Here is a 22,486-nt window from a genome sequence, read left to right on the forward strand (position 1 = left end):
CTCCGTGGTGGTAATGAGGTGGGGGTAAGCGCTGCTTCTCAATTTCCTTACTCAGATTTATTAGGAGATTGAACCGATGACCTTCCAGTCGCAAACTCTCTTCTCTAAGCTTTAGGTCACCAGTGCCTCCTATACACAAAACATACACTTGTGTGAGCACAAACAAAAAATTAAATTGAACTGGTTAAACTTATTTCAATGTGAATTTGTAAAGTAAAGAATTAGTGAAGTATTTTTAAAACGAATTCTTAACTATCTATCTAGTATTACTTGAAAGCTCTAGCCTTTTTCTGACAAGCAAACACACAACATGTTGTGACTCACAGAAGAGTCACGCCTTCAGACATTGGAGCTGACACTAAGTGGCGTGTCTATCAGTAGCCTGAAGACACATTTTTCCCCAGAACGCAGGCCGGTAATTGAACCTTGTGACAAAAGTCTGAAAATAAACCGTTTTGCACTGACTGAATCTGCGTATCATTCAGTAATTCTGCTGCTCCAGCATTTCTCTTGTATTGTGGGAGCTGCTCCAGGAGAAAAGGCCTTGGTTTTTGTCCACATAAAGTTGCACAATCACTGTGCTGCATGCAAATGACTGGATTCTATTGTGTTGCTGCAAGTGATATCTTTGTGAAGGACATAAAGTTAAAACAATTGAATGGGGGCATCCTGTGGCCCATGGCGAGGCTGTAGATTATATGGCCTTTGTGTGTGTTAATGTAAGGTGGTGTGGCAGTTTAACAGCCTCCCTATGTGAAGGAGGTGGTGTGTGATGGAGGCTCATTCACAAATGGCATCTGTTTTCTTATTTATCCAAGGTTCTTGTTTGTGTTCAGATGCTAATAGACTCAACACGTCTTTTCAGAAAACAGTGCAATTATCACTGACTTGTTTTTGTCTTTTCTATAATTTGTTTTTAGTTGCAACACACTGCCGAGCCGGAGAACTCTGAAAAACTCCCGACTGGTATGCAAGAAAGACGATGTCCACGTCTGCATCATGTGCCTGCGTGCTATCATGAACTACCAGGTCAGCCACCTGCTCTCCCCAGAGGACATCCACACGGACTGCATGTCCCTCTGGACTAAAGCAGACTTATCTAACTGAAGCCAAATTCAATTTGCTCCACTGCTAGTTCTCCATGTTTAATTTATTATGCAGAGGAATGCACCTCTTGCTTATTCAGTGGCTCCTCTTCTCTGTAAATTAACTTGTTTGTCTCTGTCTTCCTCCCTCTCGTTTGTTTTTCATCTTCCAGTACGGCTTCAACATGGTCATGTCACACCCACATGCTGTGAATGAAATTGCATTGAGTCTCAACAATAAAAACCCAAGGTAAGTTAAAGCAAAACATTACAAATACCAAAACTCTAAAGATTGATCTTTAAAGAACTAAAAGTCATTAATAAGTAAATACACAGAAGATAAAAGAATTAATAAGACATTTGTTATATTTGGAGCTTACTAAATCCATAATGAAACCTTCAGAGTCCAACATTAGCCTCAGTGCACCTGCACAGTCTGATCCAGAGTGAGTGTCTTTGTAGCTCAGGGGCACATTCATCCTGACAGACGGGTCAGGGCACTGCTGGCATACTCCACTACACTGGCAGCTGCTTACTGAGACAGCCACCAGAAGTGTGTGTGTGTGTGTGTGTGTGTGTGTGTGTGTGTGTGTGTGAGAGAGGGAGAGAGTTTGGATGGATGTGCTTTCACTTCGAGCCCTAGGCTCAAGGATTTCCTCAAAAAGTGGATGTGAAGTCACTTCGAGTCACCTGTCACATATCATCTCAACCAGGCAGTGAAATCCTGCATGAATGAACTGGAAACTGGACGCACAGGATGTCGCTGTCCTGTGTGCTGCAACACACACACACGGATTAGGCCTGGAGTATTCATTTTTTATATGTGCCTTTTAATCTGTTGGATAAGATGAATGTGGAGCTCTTTTATTTATTTTTCCTCTCAGGCTGCAAAACTTTTTCAGTGAGTTATTTAAGGCAGACCACATATCCTTGACGTGTCAGCATAATAATACATTTTATAACGTGGTTGATTAATATTTACAAAGATTTATAAATTTAAAAGGACATCACGTGTAATACACACTGTAATTGCTATGTGGATCCAGTCTACACAGGGGTTTCAGCATTGACAGGATCTTAAATTACACTGTTTTCCACTTTGTTTGCTCAGTGTTTAAGTACAGGTTTGCTGCAGCGCTGGCACTTGTCATTTACTAACTATTGCTGCCTTTATTTTCTCCCTGTTTTACAGAACTAAAGCTCTGGTCTTGGAGCTCCTGGCGGCAGTTTGTCTCGTGAGAGGAGGCCACGAAATAATTCTCTCTGCCTTCGACAACTTTAAGGAGGTATGAGCTGCACGGGAGAGAGGAAGTGGGGTCTAAGGAGACGAATATGTCATTACATTTTCGACTGTACAATTTTCAAACAGTGACTCAGCCCTGGAGGAATGCTCCTCTGGCACATTCCTCATACCTGCAAAGGGATAGCATCTAGGAATGAGCTATTTGTCGAGAGATTACAGACCGTTGTTTAGCTGCATAACACAGGAGGGACCCACTCAGCCTCCAGAGAAAAGTTACGTGTGTGCTAACTGGCTTTGGCAGACACATCAAAGCTAAGGATAGCAGAGAGAAAGTTGCAGCAGACAGCCTTGCCTGACCCTTGCCTGTCTGGATGAGGTATTCTGGCTGCTGGAACAGAGAGTGGGAGGTTTATGATGGAGAGGCCGCTAACAGCAGCCCCATTTTGTAGCATACGGCCCGCAAAAATGGGCCGCCTGCAGTTAATGCAATATTTACACCCCTGAATGAAATATTGAGTGTTGCTCTCAGTAGCATTAGCATTAGTGGGAGAATGAGGCTCAGGGAGAATGTAGCTCTTCTAATGAGATGAAAGTTAGAGTCATGATAGTGTAGGCAGCTGGAAGCATTTGAGGACTTGCTCACATGTCTGTATCCTTTTTAAAGGTTGTAAAGGCAGATTTTGGTTGTCTGTTTTCTTTTGTTAAAAAGTGATGCTTTCAAATGTGATGTTATTAGATCTCATTTGCTAAGTGACTTTGATATCCAGTGTTTGACGACGGGGCCGCAGGCTGAGACTCTAAACATTATTCAGAGGCTTTTGGATACACACCCCTCCTCTTCCTTCCTCCCTTCGTTCTCAATTCTTTGTCATGCTCCATCTCCCTTGTTGCCCCCCAGATGAACTGTCTGAACTGCAGAGCATCTCTCTGTCTCTCCCTCTTTTTTAGCTCTCTAGTACAAATAATCTTTACTGGCAGGACTAAAAAACTACAGTACATGTGGTACAAGTTGTACCATAAGAAATATTGATGCACCATGCACATCAGGTGACTTCCTATAAAATCAAAGAATCCAATCAACAGCAGTTCATGAATAACTGATTATAAGACTTATTTCACTCTTTTTCTGAGGTTATGGTGACTGGTGATGTATTTAGCAGCTAATGTTATTGATTTTTCATCTTCATACCTCTTGTTTTCTGACAGGGCAATAGTGATATTTGTTGAAATTTGTGGTTAAAATCATGAGGTTTTACGCAGAAGTCAGGACTGTTTTTGTCTCAGGCAGCAAATTTCAGGTCAGCTGAGTCAGTGAACTCTTTTAAGTCCCTTCTTAAAACAGACTTTTATAGGAGAGCCTTTCCCGATCTTATTTGACTTTATTTTATCCCTTTTATTTTATTCTATTTTACTAATTTTATATTTATCTTAAACGTGTATTTTAGTCTTTTCTTTTCTTTATCTTGTATTGTTTTTGTATTATTGTTTTTTGGGTATTATTGTCTTTACACTTGTTAAAGCACTTTGTAACTTGTTTTTGATAAGTGCTCTACAAATAAAGATTATTATTATTATTATTTATGATTTGTGTGTATTATGAGGAGTTGGTATCATTTATGCAAATCACAGATTGACTGCATAAATCACTGTGTGTCGCTCTGTACACCTAAACACCACTAAACACAATAAGTGAGATGCGGTTTGTTTTTGCAGGTGTGTATGGAGACACAGCGGTTTGAGAGGCTAATGGAGTATTTCAAGAATGAGGATAACAACATTGACTTCATGGTATGTGTACACACACACACACACACAGACTCCTAATGACTTATTGATCGCACTGCAATCCCTAGAAAATCCTACATCACCAGGCACACCCACAGCTGGTGGAGCTGTTTGAGCTGAAGAAGCTCTGGGTGAATGCTGTTTCTCTCTCATTGCTATCAAAGGTTTAGAGGCAGAGTAGGCCTAACTGCAACCTCCAAGTTAGACAGGTGCACATGGAGCTGCAAAGGTCCAGATGTGATGAAATAACAACATGAATCATAGTTCTCAGCTGGTTAGAAATATAGATGTCTAGAATATTATTAACACTGCTGCACATGTGTCCTCATATGTTTGTCCAAACTAATAAATAACTCAAGAAAGGGACCAATTTTGCTTCCATTTTGAAGATACGCACTCTTTTGACCGCATTTGTACTTGGTCTTGTCTCGGTCTGGGACATTGAAGACTTGGGATTTTATGTCAAGACCATAACTTTGGGAATATCAATAAATTGCTTTTGCGTTGTCTGATTTATTTGTTAATATCCTAACTTTCATTGGATGTAAAACTTATTGCTTCATATGCAACCAGTAACCCTAATTAAAAATGTGTTGTTTCCGTAACAACCGTCCACCCTCCCCGCGATGGTCAGCATGGAAAAGGAGTGTTGAATAAAGATGCTTACGTTGATTTCAGCTCTTAGTGTTTGTATAGGCGGTTTTCGACCAAAAGTACCTGGGACTTTTAAGTAAAAGGTTCCTTCAGCCCACTGTTGTGTGCGTTTCCACCATGGTCTAAAGACCTGCGAAGATTAGGCAAATTAACCAGCTGACGTAGGCTGTACACAGCGCACAGGCATCATTATTTGTAACCACTATCCATGAGCAACATTTATAAATGAACATCAGATTTTACTTGAATATAATGAAAAACTATAGGCTTAGCTTGAACATTAAAGCAGCTTTTTTGTGGGGGAGTATAATGAGGAGGCAAGCGATAAAGTTCGTTACACATTTAATACCAAAGTGGATAGAGCCATAAAGTTCTTAAAATAACTCCAGTACAGAGAAAGCAGCACAAAAATAAAATTGCGACAGTTTGGAAGGTTATTACAACATTTCCAGCCAACAAGAGCTGCAGATCAGCTGGCAGCTCATGTCTGTGTCTGCCTGCGTCGGAGGAACGGGATGTTTAACGAGCCTGCTGTAATCAGCTGGTCCCCTTGTTTTGGAGAGGAGGAGACCGAGTTCGTCTCCTTATAGAAACTTCCTGACTGATGAAAACTTAAAACAACAACTTCTGACCCAGTATTTAGCGTAACTCCATCAGCTGCTCGCTGTAAACACACTGCTGAACGCTGGCTGCTGTTTCCCAGCTATAAATTCAATGCCGACATACGATCTCAGGCGGACATCCGCGAGACATGTGTGGATAACAAACTGGATAAAACCACCAAGTTCTTAAAATAACTCCAACACAGATAAAACAGCCGTCATTCTCCAGTTAAAGCCAGTAGCCTCTACTCGCCCATTCAGAAATTCACTGCAAGGTAAGCCCCGCCCACCAAAGTACCCGGTACTTTCGGAAAGTATCCTAATAAATCCTAATGAATCATAATAAACATAAAATTACTGATGAATTTATTCATACAATGCATAGCATGAGTCTATTTCCGGTAATAACCAGACCCAGTAGAATTACATCTCATTGTGCCACCCTAATTGACAATATTTTTTACTAAATAAAAGTGAATGGTTTATTAATTATTTATATCAGTGACCACCTGCCAGTTTTTACAGTTTATGATTGCAAATATAGGATTAATAAGTCCGACAAGCAAACCGAATTTAGAAGAGTGAGGTCAGAGAAATCTATTAACAAACTGAAAAAAGATCTGCTGGCACAGGGATATATCAGGAAAAAGACATTAATAAGGCATATGACATATTCTTAGAACTTTTTAAATATTTATATGTCAAAAATTGTCCAATAAAAGAATATAGCAGAAAATTAAAAGATATACAAATTGCCCATTGATCACAAAGGGAATATAGAACGCATGTAAAAAGAAAAATACACTGTATAGGGAATTCATAAGACGGGGAACCATAGAGACAGAAAACAAATATAAAAAATATAAAAATAAGTTAACTCAAATTATAAGGGCCTGCAAGAAGGAGTATTATAAGAACAAAATAAATTAGATAAACAATATTAAAGGAATATGGGATATAATGAATAGTATTATAAGAAATAGTCCTAGACAGATAGGTTATCCTAAGTATTTTATTGATAAGGATAAGGAAAATTACAATATGAATGATGTGGCTAACAGTTTTAATCAGTTCTTTGTAAATGTGGGACCTGACCTAGCTGGAAAAATCCCTGATCCTAGGACATCTGAAGATCACTGTAATAAATTAATAGAGAGAAATCAAAGCTCTATATTTCTCAAGCCAGTGGATGAGAAAGAAATATTGGAAATTGTGAGCAAATGCAAGAACAAAAAGTCTACCGATTACAATGACATTGACTTGACCATAGTGAGAAAAGTAATTGAGGGGATCTCAAAACCATTAACATATATATTTAATTTATCATTTCAAACAGGTTCATTTCCAAACAAAATGAAAATAGCCAAAGTCATACCTTTGTATAAAAATTGGAGCAAACACCACTTCACAAACTACAGACCTGTCTCCTTACTTCCACAATTCTCCAAAATTATTGAAAAAGTCTTTAACAACAGATTAGATACATTCTTGGATAAACATCAATTACTCACTGACCGTCAATATGGATTCAGATTAAACAGATCTACATCGATGGCAATAATAGAAGCAATTGAGGAAATCACAAATGCCATAGATCAAAAAAATTATGTAATGGGGGTATTTGTTGATCTCAAAAAAGCTTTTGATACAATTAACCATGACATACTCATAAATAAACTGGAAAGGTATGGTATCAGGGGGTTAGTATTAGACTGGGTGAGGAGTTATCTTAGTAAGAGACAACAGTTTGTGAAGTTGGGAAGCTCCAGGTCAGTAAGTTTGGACATTGCTTGTGGTGTCGCCCAGAGGTCAGTGGTGGGACCAAAACTGTTTATTTTGTATATTAATGACATATGTTCAGTATCTAAGTTGTTGAAGATGGTGTTATTTGCAGATGATACAAATATATTCTGTTCAGGTGAAAACCTACAGCAAATAGTGAAGGATGTCACTAAAGAAATGAACAAATTAAAAATATGGTTTGTTAGAAATAAATTATCATTAAATTTAAATAAAACTAAAATAATGTAATTTGGGAAATGCAATATGAATATTCAGGTGAACATAAAAATAGATGGGGTTATAATTGATAGAGTTCATGAAAATACATTTCTTGGGGTGATTATAGATGACAGAATCAGTTGGAAATCACACATTAATCATGTACAATCCAAACTATCAAGATCAATTGCAGTATTAAACAAAGCAAAGCAGGTTCTGGAGCAAGAATCACTCCACATGTTGTACTGTTCACTAGTTTTACCATAATTTATATACTGTGCTGAGATTTGGGGACACAACTACAAAAGTTCATCTGTTCTCCAAAAAAGAGCAATAAGAATTATTCACAATGCTGGGTATAGGGATCACACTCACTCATTATTCTTACAGTCAAACTTATTAAAATTCACAGATCTTGTGAAGTATCAATCAGCCCAAATACTGTTTAAAGCCAAAAATAATCTATTGCTGAGAAATATTCAAATATTATTCAGGGAGAGAGAAGAAGTTTATAATTTAAGGGGGACACACAACTTCAAAACAAAACACCGAGGATACGAACAACCAGGAAAAGTCTTTGTATTTCAAGCTCTGGAGTAAAGCTATGGAACAGTCTTAATGAGGAACTAAAGCAATGTCCAAACATAAATCAGTTTAAAATCAGGTATAAATATATGGTTTTCAATGGTTACAGGGATGAAGAAGGGGGTGAATAATGTCCGAGTGTTTTTGGGGCTAGTAATTATCTTCAGGTTCATTGTGTTATTATTACTTCATTTTTTTCTGAGCTGCTGAAATTTATAATTTATTCTTTCCTATTGTTTATTTATTTATTTATTTATTTTTTCCCTGATTAAATAATTGATGTACATTTTGAATTGCTTTGGGGTATAACAAAGTAGATGTGTAAATATCTAATATAAGTCTTGGTCTTGTCTCGGTCTCGATAAACTCTGGTCTTGATCTTGTTATGACCTGGCTCAAAAGGCCACAACAAATGTTTATTTAACGAAAATAAGCCAAATCAATAGTTACTTCAAATTAACATAATTAAAGTATGAGGTATGTAGTCTGTGCAGGATGATGGGTGCATGAATGTATGTGTGAAGGTGTTGTAATATGCAAAAACAAGATAAATACCACATAGCAATAGCCCAAACTAAAGGGGAAACCAGGGAGGTCTGACCTGGCCTCAACAGCAGCTACCTGCAGAATGAGAGAGCAAGGTTACAAATAGCCTACCCTTAAGACACAGGGCCCAGGTGTTTTCAGTTAACACAATCAGCTCTTGAGCTACAAGAGAGAGGGGGGGGGGGAGAGAGAGTGAGAGAGAGACCACACCCACTCATATACCCACAGGGCATCACAATCTTGACTTGGTCTCAGTTTGGGCGGTCTTGACTACAACACTTATGTAAGGCATTATTTTTTTTTAACTACTATAAAAAAACTACAGATGTGTGGATGCAGTACATCAAACTGGTGTGGCACTAAGCAAGAAACCCTTGCCAACTCTGTCATTTCCATCCTTTGCAGATAAGAATAAAAGACCCTGTGAAGAAAGGGCCAACTTTGACATGATTTTATCCTGTGTGAGTGAAAACCAACAGAAGCTGTGTTTGATTAGGCCTTCAATACGAAAAATATCCGCTCACGGTCATTCGGCAGGCCGTCATGTGACAGCAGCACTAAAGTAAACAGAATTTGTCAAAGCTGCCATGTTGCTCCGAGACAACAGAGCTTCTTACTGGAAGTTCATTTAGCCAGTGTCAGGCTGAGGAGAAGTGTGTGTGACACCGTGAGGAGATCCGTCTTGATCTGTTTGTGTCTGTGTGGTGGAGTTGAACTGGCTGATTTTGTTAATTTGTTTATTCTTTCCCGGATCCTTTTAATCTGCCAGATAAGCTACTCTGCCAGCCAAGAAAGCACAACAATTGATACACACAATTTCAGTGGAAGCCATATTAAAAGGAAATGTGATGTGACAATGAGCTTGAAACCACCAAAACCAAGCGCCTGCTGTTACCGGCTGTTGTACAAAAATCTCTAGCCTGTTGTAAAAATGTCTGTTAACAGATTTTTATCTTGCTTTGTTTGTTTGTATATCATGGAGTATATTATATGCAGTGTTTAAAAACATTGATGAAGTCTACTTTTAATGTGTTGCATCCTCATTCACTTACTGTATTTTTTTCTGGTTTTATTCCCCAGGTGGCCTGTATGCAGTTCATCAACATAGTTGTGCACTCGGTGGAGGACATGAACTTCAGGGTTCATCTACAGTTCGACTTCACCAAGCTGTGTCTGGACGACTACTTAGACGTGAGTTGAGACATAATGCTGCAGGAAAAATGCCCAGACTGAACACCGCCGCTCTTAATATTCACCTCAGTCCAGAGCATTTGTTGAAATTACAGCACCCCCGAGACAGCAACCACAGAAAAGCAGTCAATGTCTTTTCCATTCAAAAAAAGTGAATTGAAGAAATAAATACCTTGACCTTCTCACTCCCTAACTGCCTCGCTCCTATCATCACGATGTCTCTTTTTGTCGGCATGTTTTCCAGAAACTTAAGCATACGGAGAGCGATAAGCTGCAGGTTCAGATCCAGGCCTACTTGGATAATGTGTTTGACGTGGGAGCCCTTCTGGAGGATGCGGAGACCAAAAATGCTGCCCTGGAGCGAGTGGAGGAGCTGGAGGAGAACATGTCGCATGTGAGAGACCTTGATAGTTGATTATACTCTAAAAAATCCTCACAACGGACTCCTTAGTCTCGTTTGTCTTCTCTCACATAAGGCTATGTATTGTGCCCTCTTAACATGGGATTTATTATGATGTCATGCTTTCCTAAAAATATATATGTTAAATCCTTCACATCAGTGTCCTGCTATATATCTTTGTTGGCATATATATATAATATATATATATATATATATATATCAGTATAGAGTTGGATGTTGTCATGGCAATGCGTTAAAGTCACTGTGTGACCTTTTCCTCCTGGCTATTGTTTTTATAGATGACAGAGAAGCTGCAGGACATGGAGAACGAGGCCATGTCAAAGATCGTGGAGCTGGAGAAGCAGCTGATGCAAAGGAACAAGGACCTTGAATCCATCAGGGTCAGACACCCACACATTCTGCATTACATAAACCGCACATTTATTTTTCATTCATATATTTGTACCAATGGCATTAAGTGTAATATTATAAGTGTTTCATGGAAGAACAACGGATATTCACATCACCACAGTACATATTTACAACAGTACCACAGAAGTCAGTGAGTGTACTTTTTGTAATAGGAAATTACTAAGTAATTATTTACTTTAAATTAGTACTTCATATAGTTTTTTTCTGCTGCCAAACTTTGGAAAGCTCTTTATTATCTCCATGGTTCCTCTTACATTTTTATAAATCATCCCTCCCACACAGGAAGTCTACAAAGACACGAGCGCGCAGGTACACTCACTGCGGCAGATGTTGAAGGAGAAGGACGAGGCCATCCAACGACAGAGCAACCTGGAGAAGAAGATCCATGAACTGGAGAAACAAGGCACCATCAAGATTCACAAGAGGGGAGACGGAGACATCTCCATCCTGCCCTCGCCACCCTTCGGTGTGGAGGGCTTGCCGGGTTCCTTGATGGGAGGAAACGGTACAACTTTTAGTCCAAACCATATGGGAGTTGGAACGGGCAGCCTCGCTCCACCACCACCTCCCCCACCCCCTCCACTGCCGGTGAACGGCACATGTAGGTTTAATATTAGTCCAGTTTATTAGCTTATAAGTTGTAAATCATGAAATGCAGAAAGAGGAGAGAAGACAGGGAGATGATATAAACACATTGTCTGATGGTTGTTTACCATACCATCTCTCCTCTCTCACAGTGTCAAACGGCCCATCATTGGCCATTCCTGCAGCAGCAGCTCCCCCTCCTCCACCGCCTCCCCCTCCACCGCCGCCTCCTCCCCCAGGGCCAGCCTCAGCACCAATGCCACCTCCGCCTCCTCCTGCAGCCCCACCACTGCCCGGCTGTGGGACGCCCACTGTCATCATGAACTCTGGGTTAGCAGGTAAGGTCATCTGATCGAACAAATACACACACCGAAGCATGTTTGGGTTTATGAGTGATGTAATATGTGATGAAATAATGATCCTATAATGACGTCTATATTGTGGTACTTTTTATACACATATTAGGACGTTACAGTATTACTTTCCACAATAAACACGTCATTAAGAGCTGCAGTATTGGTACCACAGATAATCATACTGCCAGTAGCTCCTGCTGCAGCTTTGCTTGTTTTTTCAGAGCTATAAGAAAATCCTGCTGCACTCCAGCTACTTTCCTCCACTGCCAACATTTAATGTTAATGCCACCTTAACACCAACTGCAACAACTTCACAGTAAAAGTCTTCCAGTTGCTGGGAATGTGATGAAAGCATTGGCTCGAGCAAGAGGCGCTGCTGAAGGGCTTTTACTGTGAAGCAGCTGCATGAGTGTGATGTACAGTGTTGAGTTAGCCACTGATTGGCTATGGCTTGTTGCTGAGATAGTCTAGTCTGTATTTGTGTGTTTTTCAAAGGTGTACCAGAACAGTATTGCTAAATGATAATTGGACTGATGGAATATTATAATGTAATGTTAAAGTTTTAAAATATTTTAGATTTGAACAACAGCAATTACAGTTTATATCTTGCCAAATGCTGTAAATTATCTATATCTTTAAAGACAGTTTGAACTGTGGTTTTCCATCAGGGTTGAGTCGACCTACCAAACTCACATGATTAGGATTGATAAGTAACAAGGCCAGACCCTCATGCGATAGCCTTTTCTGTAACCAGATCAACCTATACCTGAATGTGTACAGTTCACTGTATGTATGATGCGGGTGTAATTTCCTGGGTATGTATGCATGTGTGAGCTAAACTTTTAAAGGGGTAGGTGAAGAAACCGCTTCCCTGAGAAGCTTGAAAATACAGCCAATCAATTTAGTGTGGAAGGTTTTATCTTAAAAGCATAGACCCTTTACCGTGCCGAGTGTTTGAGATGTACATGTGCAAGCTTTCTCACTAACTCAGTTTCTTCATGATTTGTCTTTGAATTGTTTCTTTTTCTGCCAACCAGAGGGACCCATCAAACTTTTCTGTAGGTTTTGCTTGCCGTGTTTGGTGTTTTGTCCCCCCTTACTGTTCCCTTTATCACAAGTTTTGAAAATGGTATTTTCACTTTCTGAATCCCGGTAGAAAACACAGGAAAAAGTCCCATTTTTGTAATTTACATAATTTCCCCTTTCATTTCTTTTTGCCACTTTTAACAAACATGAGCCCTGCAACATATAAAACCACATATTCCAAAAACATGTAAATTCTTTCTCTCATTCTCCTGTTTTTCCTCTTGCAGTGAGACTTTCTCTGAAGCACTGAAGATTTTAAACAATAAAGAAAATACCAAATTTCAAAATTCTGCATGGTTTACCCTTACACCTTCTTGTAGCTTTGTTATTGTGTGTGTGTGTGGGTGTGTTTGTACGAATTGAGTATCACCACATCTCAAAGTGTCGGTTGCATGCTGAGACACAGTGACTTGCTGTGGCTGGCAGATGACAGAAAGTGATATGCATTATGCAGAGCTGGAATGCTGTTTACCTTTCCTGCCTTATCTTTCTGCCCCTGCGGACACCTTGTCTGTGCGGCAAAGCAGGGCGCCACCTCCATGCTCAGCCTCACTGAATCAGCCCAGGTGGCCACAAATAGCCATAATCTGTGTGTGTCACCGGGCCAAGCAGGAAATCCTCCCCCTGTGCCCCATTTACTGTACAGGTATACCCTTTGGCCTTATTCTAGTCAGAGGCTAATAGGATTCACTCTGCTAAAGAAGGACCAAGTGTCGTATGTTGTGTACTTTAAAGGAAGGAAACATTCTGACAAAATAAGTTTTAAAAAGTGATCAATTTGAAGAAGGATTGTGCGTTTCTAGAGATAATACAGCCATATCCATGTGTGTCACCAATCCCAGATACCTGTCTACCCTTTCACCTGCACGGGTGCGAATGTATGTGTGTGCACTCTGATAGTATACAGGTACGCTGTGCTAACTCTTCTGTGTTCCGTGTAGCCGTTAAGATCAAGAAACCCATCAAGACAAAGTTCCGCATGCCTGTCTTCAACTGGGTAGCCCTGAAACCAAACCAGATCAACGGGACTGTCTTCAATGAGATTGATGATGAGCGGATACTTGAGGTGAGAGTCTTCTCGCTGTTAGCAAGTGTTACGTCCATTTCTGGCCTGATTTTTACGAAAACGTAACATTAACTGATTTTCTGTTGTCCCATCTCTTTAAGGACCTGAATGTGGACGAGTTCGAGGAGATGTTCAAGACGAAAGCCCAGGGCCCGGCAATCGACCTCACCATGAGCAGGCAGGTCAGCCACAAGGGGCCCAACAAGGTGACGCTACTGGACTCCAACAGAGCGAAGAACCTGGCCATCACACTGAGGAAAGTGGGCAAGACTCCTGAGGAGATCTGCAAGGCCATTCAGATGTAAGACCCCAATACTTCTGGTGTTCTTGCGTGCTTTCTCCGCATGTAGTACTTTTCCTGAATGAGACATTGTTTTGAGTGTACTGCATGCTGACATTTGATGAACACCAGACAAGTGTTTCATTAAAAATTCAGTTTCGAATTAATGCTTTTATCTGCAATTTACAAGTGAATGTATGATTGTTTTTATTTTATGTCTGTTCCCTCCTGTGTCTTTCAGATTTGACCTACGAACTCTGCCGGTTGACTTTGTGGAGTGTCTGATGCGCTTCCAGCCCACAGAGAATGAGATTAAAACCATGCGTCAGTTTGAGAAGGAGCGCAAGCCACTGGAGAGCCTGACAGATGAGGACCGCTTCATGATGCAGTTCAGTAAAATCGAGCGACTCATGCAGAAGATGACCATCATGGCCTTCATCGGCAACTTCTATGAAAGCGTGCAGATGCTCACGCCGGTGAGAACTGGGATCTCTTTTGTGTGGGATGCAATATTATATTGTTATATATATATTGAGACCGAAACTGTGTATATGTGATGTTGCTACCATAGAAAGGGACAGTGTTGCACTGAATTTGACATATTCTCTGTCGTCCTCACCGTTTCCCCACAGCAACTTCATGCAGTCATCGCAGCATCTGTGTCCATCAAGTCATCACAGAAGCTTAAGAAAATTCTAGAGGTAAGTAAATCATTTGCCTGCACTGAACATAATGTTAAATTAATGCATGGCTTCCTTTTTCACACTCTTATTTGTCGGTCAGATTATCTTGGCACTTGGAAACTACATGAACAGCAGCAAAAGAGGAGCGGTGTACGGATTCAAGCTGCAAAGTTTAGACTTGGTAAGTTTACTGCTTCTGCTTTTTAAAGCCTTCTACTCAGGGAATGACATTAGCATTAGTACAGGGTAAATGTTGGCTGTAGCAAGTAAAACTTTCAGGTCACCTGCCACAAAATGCAAATTGGTTTTTCTATATTAAAAAATTTACTGTATTTAAGCAATTCTTAAAATAAGATAAACGTTATTGATCCCACACTGGGAAAATCAGCAGCAGCTCAAGATTCAACATGTACAATAGCATTATACTAAATATACACATGCATATAAACACGCACACACACACACACACACACACACATATATATATATATATATATATATATAATGTATGTCTTTCAAAGATGGATGAATTGCACAGTGTAAATAAATATACAATAATTGCACAAGAAACAATTAATTAGCAATTACTTAAATAAAATTAAGTTAGGAATAATTAGTGATTAAGGTTATGTATGCTATATTCCATATTTCTGCTGTCAGGTACCACTGACTGTTTACATTTCTGAATTGTTATACAATGATTTCCTAAATGACAGACAAAAAACATGAAGTGGCAGGCCAGGAGAAATGTTCAGTAACCTGCCAAACTGGCAGGTCAGAAAAAAAAACTCATTCAGACCCTGTTTCTACTTCTTCTTTTCACATGTTTTCTAAAGGCCCTCTTTTATTTACATTTTTATTTACAGCTACTTGATACCAAGTCGACGGACCGTAAGATGACGTTGTTACACTACATAGCCAATGTGGTAAAGGAGAAATATGCGCAAGTTTCTCTCTTCTACAACGAGCTGCACTATGTGGAGAAGGCTGCAGCAGGTGAGTCGTACAGTGCACATGTGTTGGTTTTAAGTTAATTTGCTGTGCCACGTGTTGTTGTTTGGCTCCTTAAAGTTCAGTGTGGGATTTGCATGTGCACTGATATGTCTGCTCATGTTAACAGTGTCGTTGGACAACGTCCTGCTGGATGTTAAGGAGCTGAACAGAGGCATGGAGCTGACCAAAAGAGAGTACAGCATGCACGGCCACAACACCATGCTCAAAGACTTCATCGCGCATAATGAGAGCAAGCTGAAGAAGTTGCAGGATGACGCTAAGATTGCACAGGTAACGTGAGCACACCTTGCTTTGTAAATGCTTTAGTGCCTTATTATTTTTTAAAACTCTGTTGAAGGTGACAGGGTTTTTTATGAAGTCACCAAAATGTTTTCTAAGTCTGCTGTCTGTGTTTGAAAGGATGCCTTTGATGAGGCGGTGAAGTTCTTTGGGGAAAACTCCAAAACAACACCGCCCTCCGTCTTCTTCCCTGTGTTTGTGCGATTTGTGAGGGCTTACAGGGTGAGTTGGAAAGTCAAAAAATTACACCTCGCCAGCCAGTTTGTTGGAGAAAGAGAAAGAGTTCTCCACTGATATAGTGCACTTGCATTAATTTTGAATCGAACTCATTATGTATCAATATCAATTAAGTAGAACCAGAGATATCGCCACAATTCCCCACATTCTTGTTCCTCGTCAAAACCTGCCGCCTACATTACACACAATGCAACTCGACCATGCTAATAGCCTCAAGCTGAGATGCAGAGATGAGGAGCGATCTACCGAGGTCTGGTAACTTCACCTTTCTCCACACCCCAAATATGCAATAGTACTCCTGTAAACAGACTGTGGAGATCCTGTTTAAGTCACAACAGCATGTGTGGGGATACAACGATACGTTTGAAATATGTACAATATGTTACTACATCTGGTGTTATCGCTACAGCACAGTGTTTCCTTGTATACCAACACTCATTTAAAGATTATATATACATGACCACAGTTTAAGACTTATGTACTACAGTAGCACAGAAACTAGTGAACGTTTTTAAAATAAGTATTTCGATATATCTTGACAACACCACAGCTCTCTTTGGTAAACTGCAGTATTTAAACACTTTGTAACTTTGTTTAAATGTTTATGCATATGTAATCTCCTCAGCAAGCAGAGGAGGACAACGAGCAGAAGAAGAGACAGGAGCAGATTATGATGGAGAAACTTCTCGAACAGGAGGCCATGATGGAGGAAGACCAGAAAGTAAGTCACCCCTCCTCTTTTTTTCCTCATCCACTCTCTCACTCTATACCCTCCCGCCTGCTTTCTAGGGCAGGAGACTACACTGGAATATGACGACCAGAAGGTAAGCCGGTTCCACTTCCTCCCCTTCTGCTTCATCCTCCCTTCCTCCAGACTGCTGATCAAAGGATTAGTTGACTGCCTGCCGGGTGTAGTTACATCTGCTTCTACAGTTGAACACCCTGCTGAGCCACTTCACTATGACTCAGGATCAGCATTTATACTTCCTAAATGGTTCAATTAACTCACACATTGCACAGATTTACTGAGTAAAGAGATGTGTGGAGCCTGTTTGAGCTAAAATAAATGTAGATTAAAACGTACGCATGACTGAGTAACACTTATTAGATGTTAAAAAATTTCTTGGTGGGTGGGTGTGTGTGTGTGTCGTCCTCAGTCTCCATCTCATAAGAACAAGCGGCAGCAGCAAGAGCTAATCCAGGAACTCAGGAGGAAACAGGTGAAAGACAGCCGCCACGTCTATGAAGGCAAAGATGGAGCAATTGAGGACATCATCACGGGTAACGTTACCTGGGCCTGGTTGCAGTCTCTTGCCACACACACATATATAAAGGGCGCTCTGCATGAAGTTCCCCTCTGATGCTATACATTTAGTCATTAACAAAGGGATTCTAAACCAACTAACACAATGACTTTGGCTCTTTAAAAATTCAGCTTTCAGATGTTTGAGAACCAAAGGTATAACCTACCAAGTACAAACATGCACTGACAGTCTAGCTAATCCAGTGACGTTGAGCTCAAACATGTCTGATAATCATTGCTTATCTTATCTGCTTTGTCATTGCTTTGTAACACCAGCTGTATGAAGACAGAATATAAATTAATCAGAAGAGAATAGCTACTAGATAGATACTAGAAGTGCGATTAAACTCTCAAAGGGCAGTGGTGGAATTTATCTAAGCAAATTTAATCAAGTACTGTGGTTAAGTTTAGAGCATATACTTTATATAGTACATTATATTTTAATTTAATGCTACTTTATAAAAATATATTGCATTTTTACTCCACTACATACATATATCTTAGCTACTACAGCCTGACTAATACACGATTTGTTATGCCGAATATCAATATTGGGGAGTTTAAAAAACAATATGTCGGCTGATATTGGTTATTTTTAAAACATAAAAAGATAACATACACACAATCTTGAGTGGGTTCTCATGAATGTTTGTTTTTTTTTTTTTTAAGTCTTGTGACCAAGTGTAACCTTTTACAGCTGCACTCTCTAGTGGGTAAACTATGTAACGGGGACACTGTTGACGTCAACACTAGTTTGAGCATTTCTGTACAGAAATTACAAGCAACATCTGTAACAACATAACTTTACTATATTCTAACAAACAAAGCCAGAAAGAGGGTAATGGTAAAACTAGGCAAGCTTGGAATAATTAAGTTTTTGTCTTCAGTAGAGCTTACCCCCACCTCCCCCCTTGATGCTGTTGTTGGGTATTTGCTTAGTGCTAACAAGTGCTAAACCCCTGTGAGTCTGCTTTCTCATATTGTGTTTGTCTTGTCTTGTCCTGGCTGTTGTTCTTGTTGTTCTCAATGCAGTGCTGAAGACCGTGCCCTTTACCGCCCGCACAGCCAAGCGTGGCTCTCGGTTCTTCTGCGAGCCCGCCCTCAATGACGAGTACCATTACTAAGCTTATAGAACTGTCGCTCTTCTCTAAGGTTGCTGGAACAAAACGTTCTCTTCTTTTATGTCTTTCTCTCCTCCATTCTTGCATGCCTCTTCACACCTTAACCATCACACTCAACTCTCAGACCTGAGACACACACACATGTGCCTGACTGTGTGTGTTTGCTGTGTGTTCACGTGTTTTCTCCCTCCTGAGCATGACTTTGGTATTGGGTTTAACGGTTTTCTCTGCCCACCTGCATGAAGTGTGACACACCCGTTTATCATCATCATTTTATCAACCATGGCAAACCATAATGTCACAGAGGAAACTGTCTCCAAGGTCACACTCGTATCTGTACTGGCAGGAGATGAAAATTGGTGAAAAGTGTACTCATCAAGTGAAAAGTGAAGCTGTGAGCTGCCATCTAGTGGTGACAGATTGAAAACAAACACTGACTTGTGGAATACTTTCGGGTTCATCACTGATTTTATTCTAATTGAATGATACGGTGTGGTCAGTAGCACCTAACATGTTACAGTCCCATGTTGTGATATACAGTAGTATACGAGCTTCAGTCATCATCTACATGGCAGGTATGACTAACGTCATGATTGTGTAAGTGCCTGTGGCATTATAACTTGCTTTTGTGTCTTTCAATCAGTGTTTTAATTAAAAAAATGATTGTTTGTGTGTTCATTGTCAAATATCATTACTGCTGCTCTTACAGCTTCATGCATGCCGATTGCTTTGTCCCTGCCGCTTTCCTACAATGCATCTCTGCTCTACCAGTTAGCTATATGCTGTGCTTGCTCCTGCCGCCTGCTGACTGGTCAACTCTCTGTCACATGACTTTCTGTTATCTGACAGGCTGACTAATCTTCTGCACAATGTCCACATAGAAGTAATCATTTACATTGCAGCAGTCTGTCTGTCTGCTACTAACACGCACCCAGGTTGCTTCACTTGATTTACACCTGCTTTGTGGATATAAAATCAGTGGTAATCAGTGTTTCCCTGGCTGCACACATGCTTTGGTTTGGTTTTTGGTGAAGACGCTTATGAACGCAACAATCCTGCTGTGTCCTGGAACTATATTTACTTATCTCAGTTCACAGTTGCTCTGTACTAGAAGTTTGAAACGGGCTCTTCTCTGTCCTGCTGGTAGCCACTCTGCAAAGCAGACTGAGTTTATAACACAGAAGAGGGAAGCTACAGAAGCTTTGATCCTCCATGCCATCCTCCTCCCTGCCAGTTGAACCAGTTAACATTCTCCAGCTCTGTCCCCTCTCACACCCTTAGCCTTCTCTGGCCTTTTCCCCATGCAGCCTGCTGCCACTTTGCTTTGCAGAGATCTCTTAGTGAACGCCAGTGTGAACATGTTGGGCTGACCTGCTCTGGTCAGCCGCTGCCTCCTCCATTTTTAACCTTCATTTTGTCTTCTCTTCATCTAGCCCTAAAGAAGAATAATATTACTAAATTTCCCAATGTCTACTCGAGGGTAAGGAACTCCTCCAGTAGCACCTCTGTAGTGGTGGATGTGTCCCAAACCTGGCAAGCATCTCTTTATTACCTCCCTTCCTGTTTTACCTTATTTTCATTTAGGGTCTGCTCAGTGTTGACCTACCTGTCCATTTAGGTTCTCCTAATTATTATCTCCTACAGAACAGTAAATGTGATATCTGATGATAAAAAAAATAGTCACTCTTTTGAGTTATTACCCGCCCTTTTTACGGGGAAGATGCACATGCAAGGGGTTTTCTACATTTCTGGGAGAAGCCTACAAGTCAAACCCCTGTGGCCTGTCTCAGTTGTAACACCCAGAGACAGCTGACCCCCAAGGCTTTGTGTGTAGAACTCATGCTGCTTTGAAAGACAGGCTGCCAGCACTCTTGAGCATATGGGCTCATCAAAACACCTTGACAAGATGACTGACAGCTCTTTTCTTCACCCTCCCCCAACCCCGCCATCCAATCCCCTTTCTTCCCTCTCAGATTTGAGGAATCAGCCTTACAGGCGGGCAGACGCTGTGCGAAGAAGTGTCCGGAGACGCTTTGACGATCAGAACCTGCGGCCGGTGAATAGCGGCGAAGTGGTCATGTGACGAGGGAACAGTGAATGTGCTGGGGTGGGGGAAAGATGGTGAGGATGTGTAACGTCAATAGAGGAAAACACAGGATGTTGGACGCAGAGTGAAGGACGATAAGTGAAAAACGGCGAGTGTATTGTAGCGACCATAGAGATGAGTATGTATATATATTACATAAGAATACACGTTATGCCATGTCTGTGGGATAGTAGCAGCATTTCACTATGAAGGACTGGGACATGTATGGGACTGAATTTAAAGTGTCTGAAAGGTTGATTCAGAAACCTTAGACAAGCCAAGTGCCTGAACATAATTTTGAGGGGATGTCACGCCGTCTTCTGTTTGTCTGATGACTGTTTTTAAATACTCCCCACTTCAAGCAATACAACTTGATCTGGCTTTAATTTTAAGATGTGTAAAACTGGACTTGCGGTGAGCCTTGAGAGCCACGTGAAGAGATGCTTCCTTGGAAAATGTAGAATGTATGGGATGATTTCCCTTCAGCTGTTTCAAATATTGCATCTGTTTGATAACCGTAGTATTACAGTACATTCCGGTGCTCTTTTCAACAAAAAGGGCTGATGATAAGGCACAAAAAAGTTGATCAGGAAATAATTCAAACTCTATATTTGTACTAAAGTAAAAGGATGATGAAGAATGAACAGAAAAGACATAAAAAACAGTAATTCATTTCCAAACAAGAGGCTAATGCGAATTATATAGCCTACATCAGGCCTCTCTAGCCTACAATGACTTCTCTTTCATAAGTTACTACGCTTAACAGAGCAAGCCTCAAAACTGTACCGTCCATTTTAAATGTTGCATTTCTGTAGCAGCACAGCGATTTCTCTGGTTTCAGGGAACAAGTTGAGGCCGACAGGGGGGAAACGAGCCTGTAAACACAACATAAAATAAAATTTTCGACAAAATGTAGCAACAGCACAAAAGATGCTGAACCCTACTGGATGATCTCATTGTTAAAACTGGATATAACCTTTTTTTTTTTTTTTTTTTTTTACAGATTATAAATTCCAGGTTTACTGTGTCTACTCATTTTATTGTAATTTTAATGTATAGTATTTAACCACTGAAAGGATTCCTTTAAGCTCATGCTTTCATGTAATACGTGTCCATGATCATTAAAAACATGTTCATCATCAAAAACATGCTAAAACACGTTTCCTAAATGTACAGATATTTTGCTACAAACCATGTTTTCTTCTTTTTCTTAATTCACATTACCAGATGGTTAATATTGTACATATTGTTTAAACAAAAGTTTTCATTGCCTTGTGCTATACAACTTGAATGTTATTTTAACTTATAGTTTGTTTCCATTTTTGTATATTTAATGAAGCCAAATGCAGCCAGAATCTACAGTAGTCTCAGTCATGCAGGAGACTTGTGGGTGTGTCACAGGTGCGTCAAAGCCAGCTACGAAAACGTGCAACATGTTTCGCAAGAGTTGGTACATTTGAACAGATTGAAATTCATACACAATGTATCTAATAAAACTAGTTTCTATTAATTTGACCTGTGATTAGCTGGTTTTGTTGCTTAGTGATGCACCCTCCTGTAATTATCTCCACTGAAGCACATGCTGCCGATCATCTCCTTTTTCTGTCAACTTCACTGTGTGTAATAGCAACATTTCTCTAACTGGATAATACTGGCATGTTTTTTTTTTGTTTTTTTACTTTCACCAGAAATGTATTTTAGGCAGTTTGTGCTTATTACAAAATAACAAACTTTTTAAAAAATTAGGTGTTATGAGATTTCCAACGAATATGATCAAATAAACTATTTACATTGAATATAGAACCTTGAGATTTGTTTTCTTTTTTTTAAATCGGGTGTAATGGTAGTACAATTGACGAGGTCTTT

The 22,486-nt window shown here is 40.1% G+C and overlaps 1 protein-coding gene across 6 annotated transcripts in view; it reads left to right on the forward strand.

Annotated features, from left to right (window-relative positions):
- Positions 1 to 22,423, forward strand: part of fmnl2a (formin-like 2a) — a 59,814-nt gene extending 37,391 nt beyond the window's left edge. The window contains exons 7-27 of one of the 6 annotated variants that reach the window (XM_038720388.1): positions 921 to 1,029; positions 1,259 to 1,335; positions 2,278 to 2,371; positions 4,042 to 4,116; positions 9,582 to 9,692; positions 9,937 to 10,086; positions 10,392 to 10,493; positions 10,807 to 11,125; positions 11,262 to 11,447; positions 13,493 to 13,617; positions 13,719 to 13,918; positions 14,139 to 14,373; positions 14,530 to 14,598; positions 14,681 to 14,761; positions 15,447 to 15,576; positions 15,701 to 15,864; positions 15,994 to 16,095; positions 16,736 to 16,831; positions 17,268 to 17,391; positions 18,446 to 18,565; positions 20,508 to 22,423. In XM_038720388.1, coding sequence (XP_038576316.1) covers positions 921 to 1,029; positions 1,259 to 1,335; positions 2,278 to 2,371; positions 4,042 to 4,116; positions 9,582 to 9,692; positions 9,937 to 10,086; positions 10,392 to 10,493; positions 10,807 to 11,125; positions 11,262 to 11,447; positions 13,493 to 13,617; positions 13,719 to 13,918; positions 14,139 to 14,373; positions 14,530 to 14,598; positions 14,681 to 14,761; positions 15,447 to 15,576; positions 15,701 to 15,864; positions 15,994 to 16,095; positions 16,736 to 16,831; positions 17,268 to 17,391; positions 18,446 to 18,537 — 2,641 coding nt within the window. In that variant the 3' untranslated portion in view covers positions 18,538 to 18,565; positions 20,508 to 22,423. Of the gene's footprint in view, positions 1 to 920; positions 1,030 to 1,258; positions 1,336 to 2,277; positions 2,372 to 4,041; positions 4,117 to 9,581; positions 9,693 to 9,936; positions 10,087 to 10,391; positions 10,494 to 10,806; positions 11,126 to 11,261; positions 11,448 to 13,492; positions 13,618 to 13,718; positions 13,919 to 14,138; positions 14,374 to 14,529; positions 14,599 to 14,680; positions 14,762 to 15,446; positions 15,577 to 15,700; positions 15,865 to 15,993; positions 16,096 to 16,735; positions 16,832 to 17,267; positions 17,392 to 18,445; positions 19,207 to 19,967 lie in introns of those variants that run through there. The other 5 variants (XM_038720386.1, XM_038720389.1, XM_038720384.1 and 2 more) reach the window with 5 other exon arrangements.
- The last annotated feature ends 63 nt before the right edge of the window (positions 22,424 to 22,486 follow it).

Source organism: Micropterus salmoides, unplaced genomic scaffold (genome assembly GCF_014851395.1).
Source record: "Micropterus salmoides isolate LMB-PRFRI ecotype aquatic unplaced genomic scaffold, ASM1485139v1 Ms_hic_scaffold_15, whole genome shotgun sequence".
Classification (NCBI taxonomy): Eukaryota; Metazoa; Chordata; class Actinopteri; order Centrarchiformes; family Centrarchidae; genus Micropterus; species Micropterus salmoides.